This window comes from Aulostomus chinensis, chromosome 3, assembly GCF_037954235.1.
Source record: "Aulostomus chinensis isolate RoL2024-O1b breed Wild chromosome 3, RoL_Achi_v1.0, whole genome shotgun sequence".
Lineage (NCBI taxonomy): Eukaryota > Metazoa > Chordata > Actinopteri > Syngnathiformes > Aulostomidae > Aulostomus > Aulostomus chinensis.
In genome coordinates, this window is record NC_141322.1 from 12086083 (window position 1) to 12105761 (window position 19679).

Genomic DNA, 19679 nt, shown 5'->3' on the forward strand with positions numbered 1-19679 from the left:
TCCCCGCTGGCCGAGAGTCCAATCACACAGATATACACAAAATACACTCAGTCAGGAGAGGCATGATTACCCATGGTGCAACAGGCTGCTTAGAGGTTCTACTGCTCTTCTCTTGAGTTGTGTTGCAATGGAGGGGATGTATTCATGCAGTAAGACGGATGAGAAGACATGAATAATCTTTAACAAACCCTAAACCTCACGCAGTGATCAACAACATCCATTTGAAAAGAGAAATGACATTACGTCTCTGCCAAATGGAGTGGTTACATGTCAAACTAAAAAATTAAAAAAAACAACATATCCATTTATTACAGAGTGGGACTGATAGCTAATAAATTGGCAGAACACAAAACACATTTGTCATTTTAAACGTTCATCGCTCTCTTGGTACTCTGTGTGGGAAAATGTTCTAAATTATAGCAGAGACACATTTTTACATGAAACATTTATCACAGCACAGTCACATGTTGACAAACACAATCCATTTTCCTGGCTACAACCCATTTTTCCTCTTTTTTTTTTTTACACTTCTGCAAATATCAATATCAAGATCTGTCTCTTGGATTATTATTAAGCAAAAGCAGGTTTCTTCAAGTCATTCAAACCGCAACACTGTAATATTGTAGAATGAGATGAGTGAGGAAATTGATAGCAATTCCTAATTTACTGGAGAATATATCAATAAGATATTAAGATTAACTGATGGGACACACGGTGGCCACGCCTTCACAAATTATGCTGAGCAAACTGAAAAAAAACAACCCAGATAATATAGCAGTTAAAGTTGCTGAGTCAGCACGGGTGGTCAGTCTGATATCTAAAAGCACAAATAAGTACAAGTAAGAACTTCTATGCTAATGATATGGATTAGAAAAAATATTTTATTGTCCAGACATTTTTCTATACCGCTTTTTTGTTAAGGGGGGGGGGGGGGGGGGGCTGGAGGCTATCCCAGCTGACATCGGGTGAGAGGCGGGGTTCACCCTGGACGGGTTACCAGTCCGTCTCAGGGCCATCAGGGGTTCAGTATCTTGCTCAAGGACACATCGACTTGGTCACTGGGGGAAGTGAGGATCGAACCAGCGACCTTCCGGTTGCTAGACAGCCACTCTACCTCTAACCTATACTTTATTGTCATACATAACATGTAGTATGAATGTAGCTCATGTTAATGCTGATGTAATCAAGTAGTAGAAGTACTTGAAGAAAGGTTTTAAAAGTTGTACCTGTCCTGGTTCCAGTGTTCGGCGTCGTGCGGCGACGGCGTCCAGCGGCGGGAGGTTTACTGCCAGATAGGAAACCGACGAAGCCAGCTGGAGACCGGCTGTCCGCAGCGATCCCGCCCGACGACCAGTCAGACCTGCCGGGTGGCTGACTGTACCTCCCGTTACCGGTGGAGAGAGAGAGACTGGCAGACAGTAGGTTGAGAGAAGTCTCTACTCAGATAGAGTACAAAGGAAGTTTTACCTCTCTGGAGTGGATGAATCTGCTCCGTCATGTCTGGAAGCAGCGAGTCGCTGCCGCAGTCGGAGGCAGAGGGCCTGGGAGGGGAGGAGGGCGGGGGCGAGCTGCTGCATGCCCCTGATGAAAATCAGATGATCAGGCTTTTTTTTCCTTTTTTTTTCAGCAAACCCTCATTCCTGACATTATGAAATTGGTCATTCTAGGTTACAGCCGTGGAACAGTTTGCGAACGGACCCCTGCGTGATTGTGAAACTCTCCAATATGTTTCTCAACAAACAGAACTTAAATTTTGATAGTTGAATAATTTTTGCAGGTGGGTTTAAAGGTGAAACATAAAACGTTTCTGCATTAAAGTTTAAAAAAAAAAAAGATTGGACTTGTTTAGTGTTTCTCAGAGGTGTAAACATTAGCTCGTGTATTTCAGTGTTCAAATCCAGAGAAATGTATTTTTGGTCCAGTTAACTATAATTCAGTAGCCTCCAACAAGTCCTTCCTCCCAAGTCCTTCATATAAAACATTTTTAGCACAGTGTTAGGTACAAATACACTTTGTCAGTTTTAGGCCAAGATCATAATTTGGGGTCAGGATCCTACAACAGTTTCCCGGTATCCACTCACATATCTCAAAACAGTTGCAAAACAGGACCAACTTCCATCAGAATTACTTTCTCTACTCAGGAGCTTCACTCCTCCACTTCCTTATACAGATTTTTATTTTTTTTATTTTTTTTTTGAAGTTTCATTGACTTCTTTCTTTCCATTAAATGGCATGTGTGGCTGACGGGATGGCATCCCATCTGTTTGCTCTAGTTCTGGTTGTGGGGAGCATCCAGCCTTAAGGTAATTCACAAATTTAATTACGCAAACAACTCAGACAAGAAAGGCAACCAAGGAATACGAAAAGTTCCCAGATATCATTATCTTTATCACGAACTTACATCATGGTGACTGTCAAAAAAACAACTTCATGAGGAATGTGGGTCTTCCCGTATGAATTTTTTTTGTCGCTGAAGTAAAAAATAAACCCTAAACGTGGAGATTCACTTGCTGCTAATCTAACGAGTCTTTACAGCTTGAAGGTGCCGATCTGGATGAGTCATGAGGATAATGAACGTGGATAATGTTAAAACTCTTCAGCTGAATTTGGTTCCCCAAAAGTTGACAGTTGTGTGATTTGGTGGCTGGAAACAACAACAACAACAACAACAACAACAACAACAACAAACAGCAAACATTATCAGAGAGGATTCAACAGATGTTCACCAACCAAAAATGATTCAATTTATTCAATTTTTTAGATCAGAAAACCGGCGCTGAAGTTCAACATTTCAGCTGGCCAGCCGTTGTTCAAAGCGTAACGTGTACGACACATCTGACACATCATTCCATTTCACCGGATGAATGAAAGCTTCTTTAAATAGTGTAAAATATTCTAATTATATCATGATGTTCCTGATCGGCCGACCTCAACGGCCCTCCCATTCAGTTGTTTGAATGACATCACTTCCTTCCAGATGTGTCAAACATTTTATGCAGTTTAGGGCTGAATAAATGACGGAGCAGGATGTGAGGCGCTACCTGTGACTGACATGTTGCAGCAACCCTCCTGTGTCTCGGTCACATCCACCCTTCATTCCTCTGGCTTCTATGTTGTTGCCATGTCTCAATCTGGATGAATGGATCTCTTGGTCACTGTCCATCAGGATGAAGCAGATTAGCTATTTTTGTGCCTCTAATAACTAATTTCCCCAAATGATTGTTTCATATTAATTTATATTAATAATAATAATATTTCATATTATTATTTTATGTTGGTCTGTATTAATTTCTTTTCTAGCGTCTTTTTACCCTTGTAGCCACGAGAGTCGGGATACGTTTCTGGGTAGCCACGAGCTTCTTCTCGGGTTTCAACACTTCTTACCAGTGATATTATCTCATTTTATGTCCCTGCTTATGCTTGTTTCCTGTAGCCTACGTCCAGTTGTTCCTGTACCCCGGTTCTGCTGTCAGTTTTACCAGGAAATCCTCAAGCACCGGTTGTGCAGGGAAGGTTCATTCCTGCACAGCACAGCTCTGTAACAGTTCCAGCTCTTTCATTTGTTTGACAGTGTTCGGCGTATTAAGAGTGATGAAGACCAGCTGGCGTCAGCAGTATTCGCAACACCACTGAGTGTACGTGACGCAAGCACTCAGTTTGAATTACACGTGAATGGGAATTTCACAACACTTGAGTTCATACAGGCAACAGTATAGCGAGATTATTGTATTTTTATTTGTCTCTGACCTTCCAGTCGAGGAAACACTTGTCTGGCGATGACAAAGGCCACCCCTGAAGCCTTTTTTAACCCGTTTAAAGGGATACCTTAAATAAATTGATACCACTCTCCTAAAGTACCCTAAATATAGCACCCCATCCTGCAGGTAATTTAGCTTACGTGCCCTCACTGAATTGAAATATTTTTTGTTGCACATTCTTTTAATCGAGCTGCACGGTGGTGCAGTGGTTAGCACTGTGGCCTCACAGCAAGAAGGTTCAGGGTTCAAGTCCCGGCTCGGGCGCGGAATCTTTCTGTGTGGAGTCTCTATGTTCTCCCCGTGCCTGCGTGGGTTCTCTCTGGTACTCCAGCTTCCTCCCACCGTCCAAAGACATGCAATTTGGGGACTAGGCTCATTGGATTAAAGTGACTGTGAGTGTGAATGGTTGTTCGTCTCTCTATGTTGGCCCTGCGATGGACTGGCGACCTGTCCAGGGTGAACCCCGCCTCTTGCCCGTAGATGCTGGGATAGGCTCAAGCCCCCCCGCGACCCTTACTTGTAAGGAGTAAGCGGAAGATGACGATGGATGGTTCTTTTAATCACTTATCAAAAGCAAATAAAACCCAACGACTTGGGATTTTTAAAATTTTTTTTTTTTTTTTTTTTTTTAGTTTTTGCGGGATGTTTGTTGCTGCAACTACATCTTGGCCAAGCATAGCGAATTCTTGGCACAGTCTTGCTGTTTTCCCTTGTTTCCTGCATTTATGCTAAGCTATGCTAAATCTCTGCGGGCTCTAACGTCACACAAACAGGCAAATATGAGAATGGTAACACAGGTTTGATATGGCTCTGCATTCAAATGACTTTTTGTTGAAAATATTACTGTTTTGCTGATTTCTCAAAATCATCTTCAAATATAAAGTATGTAAACTGTGTTATTGCTAAAATGCTTTAACTTGAAATAAAATAACAAAACCGAGAAAAGATATTCCATAAAATCAGACCTCCTTATCCTGATTGTATATTGGATAGATTTTAATTTGTTGCTCAGTAGTGATATGCATACCCTGGAGCAATGGGTCAAATACATGACATTACATTCGGAATGTTCTATTTGAAATAAGCGGAAAAGAAGAACCTATTTCGAAGTGAAGTTTAGTGGCGCTTCCTAGAATCAGAAAGTGACTCAGGGCAGACTGCTTTCATGTATTTGCTGTTCTCTGAAGTTATGTGACACTGCAACGTTAGGCTAGCTTGGCTCAGTGGTTGACTGTCTGTGGAACCAAATAGCATCCAGAAATGGAACTGTAAGGGAGCGCCTCACTCTAAGATTTACAGTATGTCCAAGGGGAGGCCCCCCATCTCAGACTTTGAGACCCCTTGTCGAGATGAATTAGATGCAGTTCTTTACTTCAAGTGAGTTTCTGCTCTGACCTTTGTTCAGTAACATCGTTAGCATGGAGGGTAAACGGTTGCAGGAGTAACAATTTGTGTAATCTCATGTCATTTTTTTTTTTGGCCAGGTTCTTCTGTTCAGGTTCTTCTGTTCAACAACACACTGGTTCCTCCCAGCTCTTATCTACTGTTTTGACATCCTTAATCCATAGCACCATGTGGTGAAGCATCTCGGAAGATGCAAAAAAAAAAAAAAGTTTCATCTCAGAAACTATCATCTCTCTACATCTTTTCATTCATATAACTTTACAATCTTCTGTGACACGTCCCCTCCACAGTGCAGTAAGTCATGTGGATCCGGCCATCGGAGAAGAGCCCTGCAGTGTGTGGACCACAACCAGCAGGAGGTCCATGAAATGTACTGCGTGAACCAGATCAGACCTCCAGACATAGAGACCTGCAACACCCATGCCTGTGAATTCATCTGGATCACGGGGGAATGGACCGAGGTGAGTGAGGATAAATGACCTTTTCAGATCTCACTTGCGAAGATTCAGTTTGCTTTTAAAACGCAACATTCATGTACTGTAAATCGCTACCTTCAAATCCAAGGATGCGGAAATGACAGAAATGACCCATGTTTCCTGCGTGGAATATTATTGTTATTTCATGCCAGTGATGTATTCTGTCCTCCAGTGCTCAGCCAGCTGTGGTCAGGGCTACCGCCAGCGTCTGATTTCATGCAGTGAGGTGCATGTAGAGAATGACAACTATGAGTATGGCCATCAGTCTCTATCCAACTGTCCTGGGACCCCCCCTGAGAGCTACATGCCGTGTAATCTAGGCCCGTGTCACCCACCACAGGAGTGGAGGGTGGGAACATGGGGGGAGGTGAGGGATTCCATGACTCTTAAAAGCTGTCTTGTCATCACCTCAGCCAAGGTCACTGGCATCTGTTTGCTTTGTTTGTTTGTTTGTTTGTTTGTTTGTTAACGTGATATCTCGAAAATGAACGGTGGATTTTGATGAAATTTGGTGGAAAGATATGTTACATGGAGCAAATTAATAATTTTCAAGGCAACGTACATCAAATCATAAACCTCGGATCCTGAAGACTTCTAGGCCATTGGCAGAGTGTCCCGATTCATTTTTCTCAATATTTTACAGATGAATTTCTATCAAATTCCTTGAGTTCATTTGAAATTGTTGAAAGAAGAAAATTTCAACTTCTGGAGATATTCTCAAATATATTCTGAATCTTAGGTCCGAAAGACCTATTTTGTATTTAATAACCAATATCTCTTAAAAAAATTGAGCATGTTTTGGATCATTGAGTTGATATATTTCAAACAGAGGGATCAATATTCGGCTCCCCCCCAGAGATGGTATGGATCGTGATCTGTCAGACTTATTTTGTGTGGAAAATAGTTTTGTGCGTGTATCCACGTAGCCTCCTTGTTACAGTTGTGCACCGTCGCTTTCTAGGTCTAGTTCTCCTTCAAGTTCTTTCTAGTTTTAAATCTGAGTTTGATATCATTAAACGCACAAGTCACTCTGGTTTTCTGTGGTTTTCTCTGATATAATCACAGGCCCATCTGTAGAATAAACACACTGTATTTCTTACTTGCCCGTGCAGTCATTGATGCAGAGTATAATGCCATAGATGCTGTACATTACCTTGGCTTCAAAATAGCAGTCAAGCAAATGGTAAAACCTCACATTTCTAGAAACCACACTGAGGAACTTTCCTACTTTTCTTCTCGCACTGCCACGCTTCCCTACATCCCCTGCAGTGTTCAAGGAGCTGCGGAGATGGAGTGATGGAGAGGACGGTGACGTGTTTGTCTGCAGATGGTCAGGAAAGCCACAGATGTTCTCTGGATGCAACACCAGATACCAGAAAAGTCTGCAGGAACTTAAACTGTGAGTACAGGAGAAAGTTGCTGGTGGAGGGTCAAAGGTCAAGGCGGCCAGATGCAGGCAGACTGAATGCATCTCCTGTTGATGTTGACTAGATCCTGTCAGCGCCAAGATTTAGCCCTTAGTGCAATATTTATGAACCAAGGCAAACATCAAAGCTATTTACTTTCCTACAGTAAGATAGGACATCAAAGAGTGGGTTGCTTCTCATTTGCTTTGATTTGTTGCAGCAATTTTCCACACTCGACTGCACTCCTGAAAGTCGTGTGTGTATGTGTGTGTCCAGCCTGATTGTCTGTCCACTGCTAAATCCTTGTATACAGGCTCTGTTTGATTACATTTTTTACAGTATTTATTTATTTTCCTTCTTCTGTGCCATAAAGGTTATTTCCCCTCCAGCTGTCAGGACATCCAGAACATGAATGGGCCCCTCCCAGACAGTGAACACTTTCTCAGTGTTCAAGGAAAACCTCTCAAGGTGAGATACATTCATTCATTCATTGTAATATGCCATTATTTAATGAATCCTCAAAGCACCATTCATGGGAGAAAAGTGATTATCCCCTTGGGTGTCAGGTTCCTTCAACACTGAAACACTGCCTTTAACAACTTTTTGATAAAAATATACTATTTTTTTCTATCTTTGGGAGAGTCAGACAAGAAGAAAGATAACCTTCTTCCCTATGTGCTGCAGACGGGAGCAGAGACCAATAGAGACCAGCTGGTAGCTTGTTAGCTTAGCATAATGAATTATAGTGAATGGGCAGGTCAGCATACCTCCATCTTGCCCACTCAACTGCCAAAACCTGCTGCTCCCGTTTTATGTATTCTGGTTCAAATCTGGATCGGGATCTTGATTTTTCCAGAAGTTACCACCCTCATCCTCTCTTCCAAAGTCGGCCATGATTTATAAGTAGTCTCGTCGTCTGGTCGCGTTTCATTTTGTTGGCCGAAGTTTTGAGATGCTGCATCAAATCAAAATAACTGGTCGGAAAAGGTATTCAAAATGCATGTTAGATAACTTATGAGGTCTGGTAACACATTCCAACCTCTACTATTCATTGTGTTAAGCTAACTTGCAGTCAGCTGGTCTCTGTGGGCCTCAGCTGCCGACTACAGCACAGAAGAGGCTGGACAAAACATGGGTTTGTTCCATTTATATTAATTTGCCTGTCATTGGGAATAAATTCAACTGGAGGCTCATGTACAATGTTGCAGCTAACTTCATCGAATATCGTACAGTAGTCAAAGGAAGTTCGATTGGAGGACAGGTCAGTTGGGGTCATTTTACAGAAATGTGCAGATTGTGTATCACTAGTTTAGTCACAAACTTCTGTGCTTTGCCAGCACAACATCTTGAGTTTACCCTCTCCATCTCACCTCCATTGTTTTCCTTCCTTCCCTTCTCCTCCCTCCGCTGGATGCCACCTCTTCGTCCCGTTTCTCCTTCACTGCCTTTTTTCTCCTCAGGTCTACTGTGCAGGAATGCAGACGGGGAATCCACAGGAGTACATCACCTTGACAACGGGAGAGGAGGAGAATTTCTCGGAGATCTTTGGCTTCAGGTAAACAACCAGCAGGATAACAATGAGAACAGCTTGTTTCATGACAAGAATCCAGGTGATTCTTGGCAGTGTTGTTGTCTGTAAATGAAGAAATTCCACGGAAGTGTAAAATTCAGCTAAGGTATCTCGTGTTTATGTGTGTTTTCCAGACTCAATGACCCCACCCAGTGTCCAGCCAACGCCTCCAGCAGAGAAGACTGTGACTGTCGGGGAGACTACACTGCTGCTGGCATCACCTTCTTCTCCAAGGTGCGCTTGGACCTCAGCAAGATGAACATCATCAGTAAGTCGCACACGCACGGACTCCGGATGAGGACAGACACTCAACAGCACCCTGAGCTAATTAGGCAAATGTCTACCATCACTCTCACTACATATCATCAGCATTTTAAAGCCTCCTGCCTTTCTGCATTTACTCTCAAATAAGAACTTCTTTTGCCATTTAATTACATCCATGCCCACAAAGGGTTAATGGGCTCAAGATGTCTTCAGTGTTCTTTTGGCGACACTAAATTACAAGGCTTGACGCTCTAAGTAGATGGATTTAGACCCTAAAACCAGAACTTCTGACTAAAGATTAAGGTTGAATTAAATCCACCTCGATCAAGCTGTGTGGAAGTTCATCTGAGGTGAATTCGGGCATTTTTAGGGCTTCATTCATCAGACTTAATTAGCTTGTGGTGTTGTCTCCTTTAGCAACAGATTGGCAGTTTGCTTTGACCCGCGAAGGGAAGAGGGTCCCGTTCGCCACCGCCGGAGACTGCTACAGCGCTGCCAGTTGTCCACAGGTGAGTTTCAAGATTAAAAAGTAGAACTGCCAGTCAACCTCAGTTTAAAAGTGCATCCTCAGTACTAAGCAGTTACAAGTAGTTAGTCTGAGTTAATTTTCTTTTACGCTGTGCTGTCATTCATTTGCTCTGCTTTAAAAAGCGGTTTGACGGTAATATGTGAGTTGAGCTATTTACTTCTCTTGTGCCTTTGATGCTTCCCCCTCTTTCTCTCTCTCTCTCTCTCTCACAGTAAATCAGATACCACCACATCCCAGAATGTTGCATTTCGAACGTATCTTTCTATCCATGCCTATGTGATATCTCATTTTTATTTACTCTCTCGCTCTTCTCTCAGGGGCGTTTTAGGATCAACCTCTCAGGAACAGGTTTGAAGGTGGCTGAAGACGCATCGTGGATCTCCCAAGGCAACTTCGCAGTTGCCGATGTACAAAAATCCCAGGTATCGGTTATAGATGAGATGTTACCCATCACTCAGACTGATAAAGGGTTGACATGTTTTTATCCTTTCTTTCGTACTGGTTCAGTTTTTGCTCTTTTAATCACCCCATCTGACTCTATTTTTGGCGCTGCCTCACCCTCTCTCCTCTATCTTATTACTGTACCTTTTATATTCCCCTCCTCCTCCTCCTCCTCCTCCTCCTCCTGCTCCCCCACCTCTTGGCGACAGAGCCCCAAGTAGGCATCGTCCCAAGTGGATTCTCCTCATAAGCATGCAGAGAAAGGACCCTTATTAGGCAGCTGCTCTCTCAAGTGCCCACCCTCCCTCTGCTTTTGAAATGCAGATCAAGCTGAAGAGTGGGTTTTTTTTTTTTTTTTTTTTTGGCAAGACCAAAACAGAAGGCAGCAGAGATGCCAAAAAGTGTTCACAGTCATTTATCCATAGGCTGGTTCACTTTGGCTGAATTCTGGCGGTTTAAATAAAGCCAGGTTGTGACAGGCGTCGGAGAGAAGATCAGACGCACCACGCGCTCTGTTCTGGCATAGTTCTTTGTCTAACTTTCATCTGTGATTTCCTTTGTGGTTCTACATGTTTGTTTGAAAACACCCATTGTTCTGCATGCAAATGATGCTGGTGCTGATGATTAATTGGCTTGTGATTATTCAAGTCCTGTTGAGGCTCACCAGACATACTGCGCAAACTAAATAACTTTCCAAGTTGTGAAATCATTGTACAACCAGTTTCCTAAAATGATGAGACCTTTGTCTGTGCAGAGCCTTCAAGCTGACATCTGTTGAATGCTTAGAATGCACTGACGACAGAACGTAACATTGTTTTATTAAACCGCCCTCAGCGTTTGACTTAATTCTTTTTGTGGCCACAGGATGGCAGCAGAGTGTCAGGGATTTGTGGAGGCTACTGTGGTAAATGTACCCCATCTTCAGGCACCACTCTGAATGTAACTGTGGAATAGAACCAAAACAGTGAGTAACACTTTACAAATTATTTGACCAGTTATATTTCTCTCCAAATAAGTTCAAAAGATGATTTTTTTTTGGTCTGTCTGTGTCCATCGGTCTTGTCTCGCCTCTTCAGGTGCTCATCATGTCAAGACATCCATCCTCTCTGGTGCTACAGCCAATGAAGCGCTCGTCCATGTTTCCCATCACCTCTTTTTACTCCTATGTGTATGAATAGTGTAAATTAATCTGGTGTAATTAATGTATATAGCAGGACAAATATCTTATTTATTTTACTCTCCATTTATTTTTGTATTGTAAAATAATTGTTGTCAGAAGCAAATACCGCACAGTGCCGTACACTAGAATTTTGCCCTCTATTTTTGGATATTTGCATCTGGCACATCTCCTCGCTGCATGCGATAAAGCCATATGATTCTTTTTGGACCCGTTTAGAAAGCGGCATTTAGTTAAAGAAGGTTATTGTCCTGGTTTTAAACAGTTATGAGGCATCTCCAGTGTGTCTTTTTCCTTTTTTTTTTTTTTACTTGCATAATTGTATAGGTAATTTCCAGTTCCCTCAGAAAGTGCTGCTGGCACAGGGAAAAGCTCAACTTCTACATTTGAATTTATTTCAATAGTCATATTCATATCCAGGTACTGCCTAAAAACAACAGTTGTTGGGTAGAAATTTAGAGGGGACTCAGTTCATGTGCCGGTGCAAAAAAAAAAAAAAAAATCAGGTGCAAAAATAATGGAGGTTGCTGCCGTGACAACCACAGCAGCCTAGAAAGATACACCACATATCATTACTGTAATTAAACATAATTTCACATGAAAGCTGAACTTCAGTGTGGTAGGGGGAGAGCAGTTGTGAGGCTGTTATGAAGGATATAAGAGTGATCATTCAGATTTAAAGCGAGTTGACGATGAATTGAGGGATTCTGATTTATTAGGAGGATGTGAGCGTCTACTGTTTAGGGGGTTACATGAAGAGATGAAGCCGGGCAGCAGAGAAAACCAGGCTCCTCTCAGATAGTGTGCAGTGACCAGGCAGAGCTATTAGCCTTCAGTTTTTAGAGGTTATCCTATCTGGAACAACTTAAAAGAACCCAGAAAGACTTTACCTCAGGCCAATACAATTCCAGTAGAATCTCCAGAGAAGTAACGCTCTGATCCGGCCCTGGAGACGCCTCACTGAGCTCACAGGCGTGATATCTGTCCAGATGCTGCCTGCACCACACACTGCTCCTCTCCATCTTTGTGTTTATGGGTGTGCACATACGCACCTGACTTGTTGTTCTTTGTGAAAATATCAGGGTACTTTTGTGTTTTTGTATGTTTAAATATCACTATAGCCTTTTTTTTTAATGAGAGGAAGACCACAGATCTTTAGATGCCTCCTGCCTTAAAGGAACATGCAAACTTTTGGGCATATCCACTTATTTTTAATCACTTGTAGCATCAGACAGGCAGATAGATACACCTCTCGCTTCCCTACATGCATTGTGGCGCACGAGAAAACACAGCTAACTGGCAACGGCTAACTGTTAGTTAGCTTAGCTGCAATTAACACAAGCACTGGGATGATGGACAATAAGCATGTTTTCTAAAAAGCTTGCTCGTTCCTTTCAATATGTAAAGGTTACCTATTTAGGGTACAAATACAGTGATTATTAAGAAGCCATATTTGCTAACACAAGTCTTTGTAAATTGGTGGTATTTCTTTGCCTTCTATTACAACGTTCACATTTCGAACTAAAGGGAATTTAACAGTCTCAACCTGCCAGTACATAAGTCTGACATTACTTCATGGGGAAGGAAACGCTTTGCTAAAAATGAAAACTGCACTTCTCGCTGTGAATGTCAAAATTTAGTTCAGTCACTCAGGTTCTCAGGTGTCAGAAATGAAGGGATTATTTAAGTGTATTTATCTTAATTTACAAGTTTGCAGAATGTTAATAAGGTAACTGAAAATTGCCATCGTGTAACAAAATAAAATGTGTCATGATATTTGCTAAATTTTCTCTGCAAAATATTTATTTTGTTAACGTACATGGACTTCTGACTATGAATTATTGTGTAGTAGCACCGAAAGAATATTTTCCTGTTTGGTGAAAACATTTATAGAAATGCCATGTTTATGAACTGCAAGAGCAGTGGTGCTGCCTTATGTAAGAAATCTGATAGGGAAATGAGAGAAAATAATAAAGTGACACACTAATGTCTAATCATCTCCAGTCTGTTCTTGAAATCATCAGATACAGGCTGTAAATATTATGAACACACAGCAACACGTGTCGGACCATAGAAACCTTTCCAGACTCGTTTGTATGACATGTTTTATAGAGATGGTGACATGTTTTATGGTTTTAGGTTTTATGTTGATATCGGTGAATTATCAAGGCCATCTACCAGGTGTCAGCAGCACATGTCTTGAATAAATAAAGTTCCCTGCTGAGCGCAAGGCAGAGATAACGAAAACCCACTGAGGATCAATGAATCGCGCCAAATCCTACATTTTTCATCAGCTCTGGTATGGGTGAGCTCAAGTAGTTTGAGTTTAGCAAAAGTTTTCCACGTGATACAAAATTGTGTTTTGTTTTGTTTTTTTCTAACATTTATAGCAGGTGTAGAAATAATCGGCCTTTCAAAAGGTCGGACTAACTTGGCAAGCCTATTGGTGCTGTCGTTTGTGTTTTATTGATACATTTTTGGAAATTTTGTCACTAAAATTTGTCATTGTTGGTTAGCTCATGTCAAGAGGAAGGAGTAGAATAAAAGGGGATGACAGCAGCTCCAGAGTGACTCAAACATAAGCACATTTTTCAGAAGTTGATTTGCAAACAGGCGGCATGGTGGTGCAGTGGTTAGCGCTGTCGCCTCACAGCAAGACGGATCTTTCTGTGTGGAGTTCCATCCAATCATTTTCGTCCTCTTATCCTGTTACAGGTCGTGGGGGGGCTGGAGCCTATCCCAGCGGCTTTCGGGCGAGAGGCGGGGTTCAGACTCTGACACCAGTTATTTCTTAGAAAGAAATGATTGAGTAAAAGCTTAAACCTTTCTAAAAATACAATCAGGAAAGCTCTGCCTCACTGCTCATAAAGCTGTGATGAATGGTCGGATCGATCAAAGTGAGGTTAACATCACAAACACGCCTGTATCCTCTCCACACTCTCAGTTATCAGATCTGATGGAAACACAAAATGGCACCTGTGCTGTCAGTATGCACAGGAACCCCAGTGAACCATGAGATGGAAGCGATATGTCAGTCATTTTGTGTTTCCCTTCACAAGACAGACGGTGTCACGGTCACTGGTGAAAACATCATTGGAGGGATCTGATGTGCTGAGCTGATAATGATGTTGATGTGCATGAATTTGTGCATTAAGTTCACTAAGACTTGAATGACAATCTCCTTTTTACTCAGTGGCAGTCATGCAGGACGGCGCTTCACTGCCGATGATTGCATGTGTCAAAATGGCTTCACACTGACTTGGAAGCATAAAGGTTGTTTTTTCATGCTCTGGTTTTAGATTATGAACTCTGTTACATCACCTGCCCTCTGCTAAACTCACAGACAGAAAAACATCCAAGCACTTATTTAGGATGTTTTGTTTTTTTTAATTCAGATATCTCTGCAAGATATTTATATAACATATGTTTAATTACACAACGCTTCATTTGCATACTTGTAAATAAGTTCATATTTTAATAAATCTAGGGACATTTCTATTTGTGCCACTTTGCTACCTTATTTACCTCAGTTTGTTTCCCTTTAACATGTGCTCCACATCCATAGTGTGTGTGTGTGTGTGTGTGTGTGTGTGTGTGTGTGTGTGTGTGTGTGTGTGTGTGCGTGTGAGAGAGAGTGTGTTTGCGCACCGAAGTTAGTGTTTGCATCTCCATGGATCCCTCGCAGAGGTGTTTTATTTTCACACTCACCATTATCTCACCCATGAAGGTTATGAATCACAACCACCTTACAGGTAAGTGTCCTAATTTGAAATTATATAATTTATGTTGCAATTTTGACTGTATCAATTAATCCGTGAATGAAAGTGATAATTCTGGACAAGCTGCCATTCATCACTCAGACAGGGAGGCTGCACAAACAAGCAAGAATAAGAAAAAAATTTGGTGTATTTTAACTCAGTATTCACTCCAACTACATGTACAAATCAGTGGTGCAGTGAGTGTATGGGTGTGTGTAATATGATTTATAGAGGAAACACAATGCAACAAACTCCAACCAAACAATAACCTGATCTGTTGGAAAGAGAGAGAGAGAGTGAGAGAGAGAGAGAGAGAGAGAGAGAGAGAGAGAGAGAGAGAGAGAGAGAATTGACTTAGATAAGGTCAGGGGGGATTGAGAGGTGTGTCTTGTCCTCCTGACAAACATCTGCCTCCCAGGCCCTCAGTCTGGGCTTGAAGCATTTGTGTAAAAGCCTGATGTTTTAACACCAATGTGATATTCTTACTGAAGTCTGAAGGACACTGAGTGTGATGGTGATGTATTGCAAAGAAAAAGCAGCTAAATGCAATTTTTCAGGCTTTTTGAAGTGCAATTGATTTTTAAATGTTGCAGGGGTGAGGAAAGAGTGTGTGTATGTACAAGTGTGTGTGGAAAACACAGAGGGAGAGATTGTAACAGAGAAAAGGTCATATTTGACACCAACGTTCCAAACAATGGGTTTGCAAACAGAAACAGGGGATATCGGATTTTTCCATGGTGAATAAAGGCAATGACTATGAAAATATGTAATAAACACCTCAAACTAGAATGCACATCCTTGTGACTGGAGCGTTCCTGCTCCTGAGACCTTCCCACAAGGATTAGAGCAGTGAGCTGGCTGCTGCAGGCTGGACGAGCCATTCCCAACACTGCTCAGCGTCATGTCCAGCAACCTTGAAAGCAGCTGCTCTTTGAACCCAAATCAGCCCTGACAGACTTCAGGTCTAAAGGTCACCGGCAAGATATTTGAGATAATGTGGGGTCAGTGTGCGGTTCTGGAAAACCTTGTGCAGTACAGTAACAGCTGATTACACCATCACCCGCTGTTGACTTCTACCAAACCACTGCCACCATTATCATCAGCATCATTCCTTGTATGATTTGACCTCTAAAATTCCCCAGGCATGCGCACACACACACATGCACACACACACACACACACACACACACACACACACACACACACATGCACACACACACATGCACACACACACACACACACACACACACACACACACACACACACACACACGTAAATCATTTTGGATGCAAAGCACACAGTCTACAGTGCAATACAACCACAAGCAAATGATTTCATGTATGCTTATTTTTTTCTGTCTTGCTGTCATTTTTTTGACTGCATGTCTGTTAAAAAAGAAGCTGATTTTTTCCTTGTATCCAGGTGTATGCTAGCATGTCAAGGCGGCCAGCCTGTCCTTGAGACAAACCAAAGGCTCTGGATTGAGTCCAGCGGTGAATTATTTCAGTTGAACCCAGACACGCCACACTGCTACCTCTCGATATGTCTATAGCAGACAAAAAAATGTAAGAAAGCAGTCAAAACTGGAAGCAGATTCACTTTCATTGTATTGGATGAACAAATATCATCCCACAAAACTAATGTCATCTGAACAATGTCCTACCCCTTTACCATTACTCAAGAAATAAAAAAAGAGCTTGTTGAAGAACATGCGGGGATCCACCCCAATGTTAAAATTTTCTGTGAAAATCAGCCTGGCAGTTTTCACGTAACCCGTCTGACAGATGGATGGACAAAGATTCTTTTCTTTATGGATGGAAAAGTATCAGTCTATAATACTTGCTATAAAATAAAGATGCCCGATAGAATCAAATGAGAGTTTTGCTTCAGAATTGGAATGATTAATACAACAAACAATTTCAATAAAGGGTGGCACGGTGGTGCAGTGGTCAGCGCTGTCGCCTCACAGCAAGAAGGTTCCAGGTTCAAGTCCCGGCTCCAGCACAGGGTCTTTCTGTGTGGAGTCTCCATGTTCTCCCTGTTCCTGTGTGGGTTCTCTCTGGTACTCCAGCTTCCTCCCACAGTCCAAAGACATCAAGAGAGGACGAGGCTGATTGATACTCTAAATTGACTGTAGGTGTGACTGTGAGTGTGAATGGTTGTCTGTCTCTATGTGTTGGTCCTGTGATGGACTGGTGACCTGTCCAGGGTGAGCCCTGCCTCTCGTCTGAAGGATGCTGGGATAGGGTCCATCCCCCCACCCAGCGACCTGAACAGGATAAGCAGAAGAAAATGGATGGATGGATTTCAATAAAGTGACACTAGCTGAGCCAATTCATTTACAAGGTTTATAATTCAAAAAATTTTCACAAATTCACACCACGAGATACAAGCAGTAACTCTCAGTTTCAACAAAATAATTTTCACGGCAGCCATTGCAGGCAGGGTCACAAAGATATAATTATGTCATAAATGAAGGCCCTGTTCCATTCAGGTGGGCGAGGGTAATTGTACTGTACATGCTGGCCGATGTCTGTGGCACCAAATGGAACAGCAGCATAATTAGTTTGATCAGTTACACCTGTGTTTATCCTGCTATTACCTGACAGAACGTGTGCTGTTGTTCCACATTCCTTTTAATTCTCCAGAGTATTTTCAGCATTTCTCATTATCCATGTTGGCCTTAAGCTTCAGGTGGCATGATATGCTAACTATTTATGAAAAGAGTCTCTGTGAACACTTCTTTTTAATATCTGCTGAGGTGAATCTCCAGGCTCTACTGTTATTTTACCAAAAATACTCATACACAGAATGACTGATTGACCTCTGGATCTGGACTAAACACAAATGACCATTTCCAGCAGTAATTGCAAGGCTCTTTTTAACCACATTTACTCATATGACCCAGCCAGTTCACAGTCTTTATACGCGCACACTTCAACCTCCACCCTCGCAGCAGAATAGAAGCATGTCATAGGCAGCAATTACAATCATGCAAACCTAGCGCCACCCCATTTCTTTTCAGGGAAAATTGGTAGTCTGTGACCAATAGACAGAAATCTAAGCTCGTCCCGCTCTTTTAGTTCAGCTTTAGAGAGGCTGACAGGGCTTCATAATAGGCACAGAGCCTTGAGCAAAACATGTGTTGAGAAATAATAATAGAGCACAATCTCGGTGATGAGTGGAGTCAAAGCCCCCTCACGAGGAGGCTCTGAAGCTTTCTCTCCGCTGATAAACAGGCACTTTCCTGAGACAGTCAGGGGGAGGAGAGCTGCCTTGTGGGGCTCATGGCAGACTGTTTCTTGTGAACTCAATTCATCTTTTCTCTTCAAATATTAATTAGTTGATGTTGAGGATGTGTGTAGGCTGGTGTTGGCATGAATGACTGAGTGGGAACTGGAAGACAAACTGTACTGAGTCGTTATGTTATGTCATAAAAAAGTTGCTGTCATGAACCTAAAAACTGTTCTGCATGCTTTAACATTGAAAAATAAGAAAGTGGTGATGTGGAGTTTGAAGGAAATTTCCACTGTCGTTTTTTTTCTTTTTTTTTTTCCATGAAATGTTCTTAGACTAGTCGTCAGGGTCAGATCTCATCCACACCAAGTTTTGTCTGATCATTCAAAAAAAAAAAAATCAACTATAATCATTATTTCTAGATTTCCACTCGGATTGGCTGTGTGTAAACAGGGCGGAGCTGTAACCCGGAACATCGCCTGTCTCTTCATCAATGAAGGAGCTTGATCTTGGGCTGAGGTCTGGACCGGCTGCGTCTGGGAGTAGCGAAGGATCTCTCTTTTTTCATTTTCTTTTTTTTTTTTAGTACGCACGACCGCTGGTCTCTTCTGTGCACTGATTGTCCCCGGTGTTGCCGAGTGTGTGTCTACTCTGGGATTCAGCCTGTCATGTTCAGTCGGAGCTACAAGAGGAGAGAATCCAGCAGATCGGTAGGTAGAAAAAAAAGTTCGCCTGCAAGTTTAATTAAGAAGTTAATTGGAAGAAACGTACATGCGACTTGTTCCCTCCTGATATTTCTAATTTGTTTGTTGTATCGTCAAACTCCTGTGATTTTGGAATAAATGTTACCAGATTAAGTCAAATTATTTGTGCTTACTTTCATAATGAAGTATTTATATGTGGTTGTTGCAGCTTTTATGTGTTCAACTACTCTTTTCCCTGATCACAGATGTGGACAACATTTTGAAAGGTAGATATGGCAAAATATTAAGTATGAGAGCCAAATCTTAACCAGATGTACGACATAGCTTTAAAATAATATTCTTTGGACAAATTTGGCTAAATGTAAGCCTTATATTTGCCATTGTTACCACTGTTTTAACTAAGATAAACATTGTTTGACAAACGTTTTTGCATGTTTTCAAAAGTAAAGGAATTTTTCAAAGCATCAACAGATCTTCATTTATGATTGTCCTTGCTCCTCTTTTGCTCCTGGCAACTGTTTGCCTGGCCCACATCCACACCAAGGGCATTTGCTATCAAGGGTTGCGGTGCTGGAATGTTTTACTTAGTTGCTACTCTCAATACGTTGGAGCAGCCACTGAAAAAAGAAACCCCACCAGTTAGCCGCTCTGAGCCCTGTGTTGTCTGCACTTCTTCAAGTTCAACCCAGCTTCTCCTCTTCCTGTGTGTTCCAAGCTGAACCCTGCGGACGAACCTCAGAGAGGACAGCCTTGTTGCACCTGTGGAGAGCAGTGTCCTGGCTTCGCCCTGCACAAATGGAGGTATGCAGCTCTGTTTACTTCATAGAAGCAAAATCACACCAATACCTCTTTAATGCAACATGTAGGAGAGGGCCGGGGTGCAGTGGATATGATTGCATTTTTGCGGTCTCGGGCTGAGGCCTCCATCACTAAATTATTCACGAGGGGTTAAGTC

General features: G+C 42.0%; 2 protein-coding genes across 3 annotated transcripts in view; both read left to right on the plus strand.

Annotated features, from left to right (window-relative positions):
* The first annotated feature begins 1002 nt into the window (after window positions 1–1002).
* LOC147267691 (A disintegrin and metalloproteinase with thrombospondin motifs 9-like) lies at window positions 1003–12961 on the plus strand. Its single transcript, XM_086198673.1, has 12 exons — window positions 1003–1093; window positions 1242–1418; window positions 5453–5623; window positions 5811–6005; window positions 6908–7037; window positions 7418–7512; window positions 8505–8599; window positions 8749–8882; window positions 9296–9387; window positions 9725–9829; window positions 10713–10812; window positions 10925–12961. The coding sequence occupies exons 3-11, from the start codon at window positions 5531–5533 to the stop codon at window positions 10800–10802; spliced, it is 1029 nt and encodes a 342-aa protein (XP_086054799.1). The 5' UTR covers window positions 1003–1093; window positions 1242–1418; window positions 5453–5530; the 3' UTR covers window positions 10803–10812; window positions 10925–12961.
* A 5553-nt stretch (window positions 12962–18514) lies between these two features.
* prickle2b (prickle homolog 2b) overlaps window positions 18515–19679 on the plus strand; it is an 86292-nt gene continuing 85127 nt past the window's right edge. For both annotated transcript variants that reach the window (XM_086198675.1, XM_086198674.1), the window contains exons 1-2: window positions 18515–18730; window positions 19440–19525. In XM_086198675.1, the coding sequence (XP_086054801.1) occupies window positions 18689–18730; window positions 19440–19525 (128 nt within the window). In that variant the 5' untranslated portion in view covers window positions 18515–18688. The remainder of the gene's footprint in view (window positions 18731–19439; window positions 19526–19679) is intronic.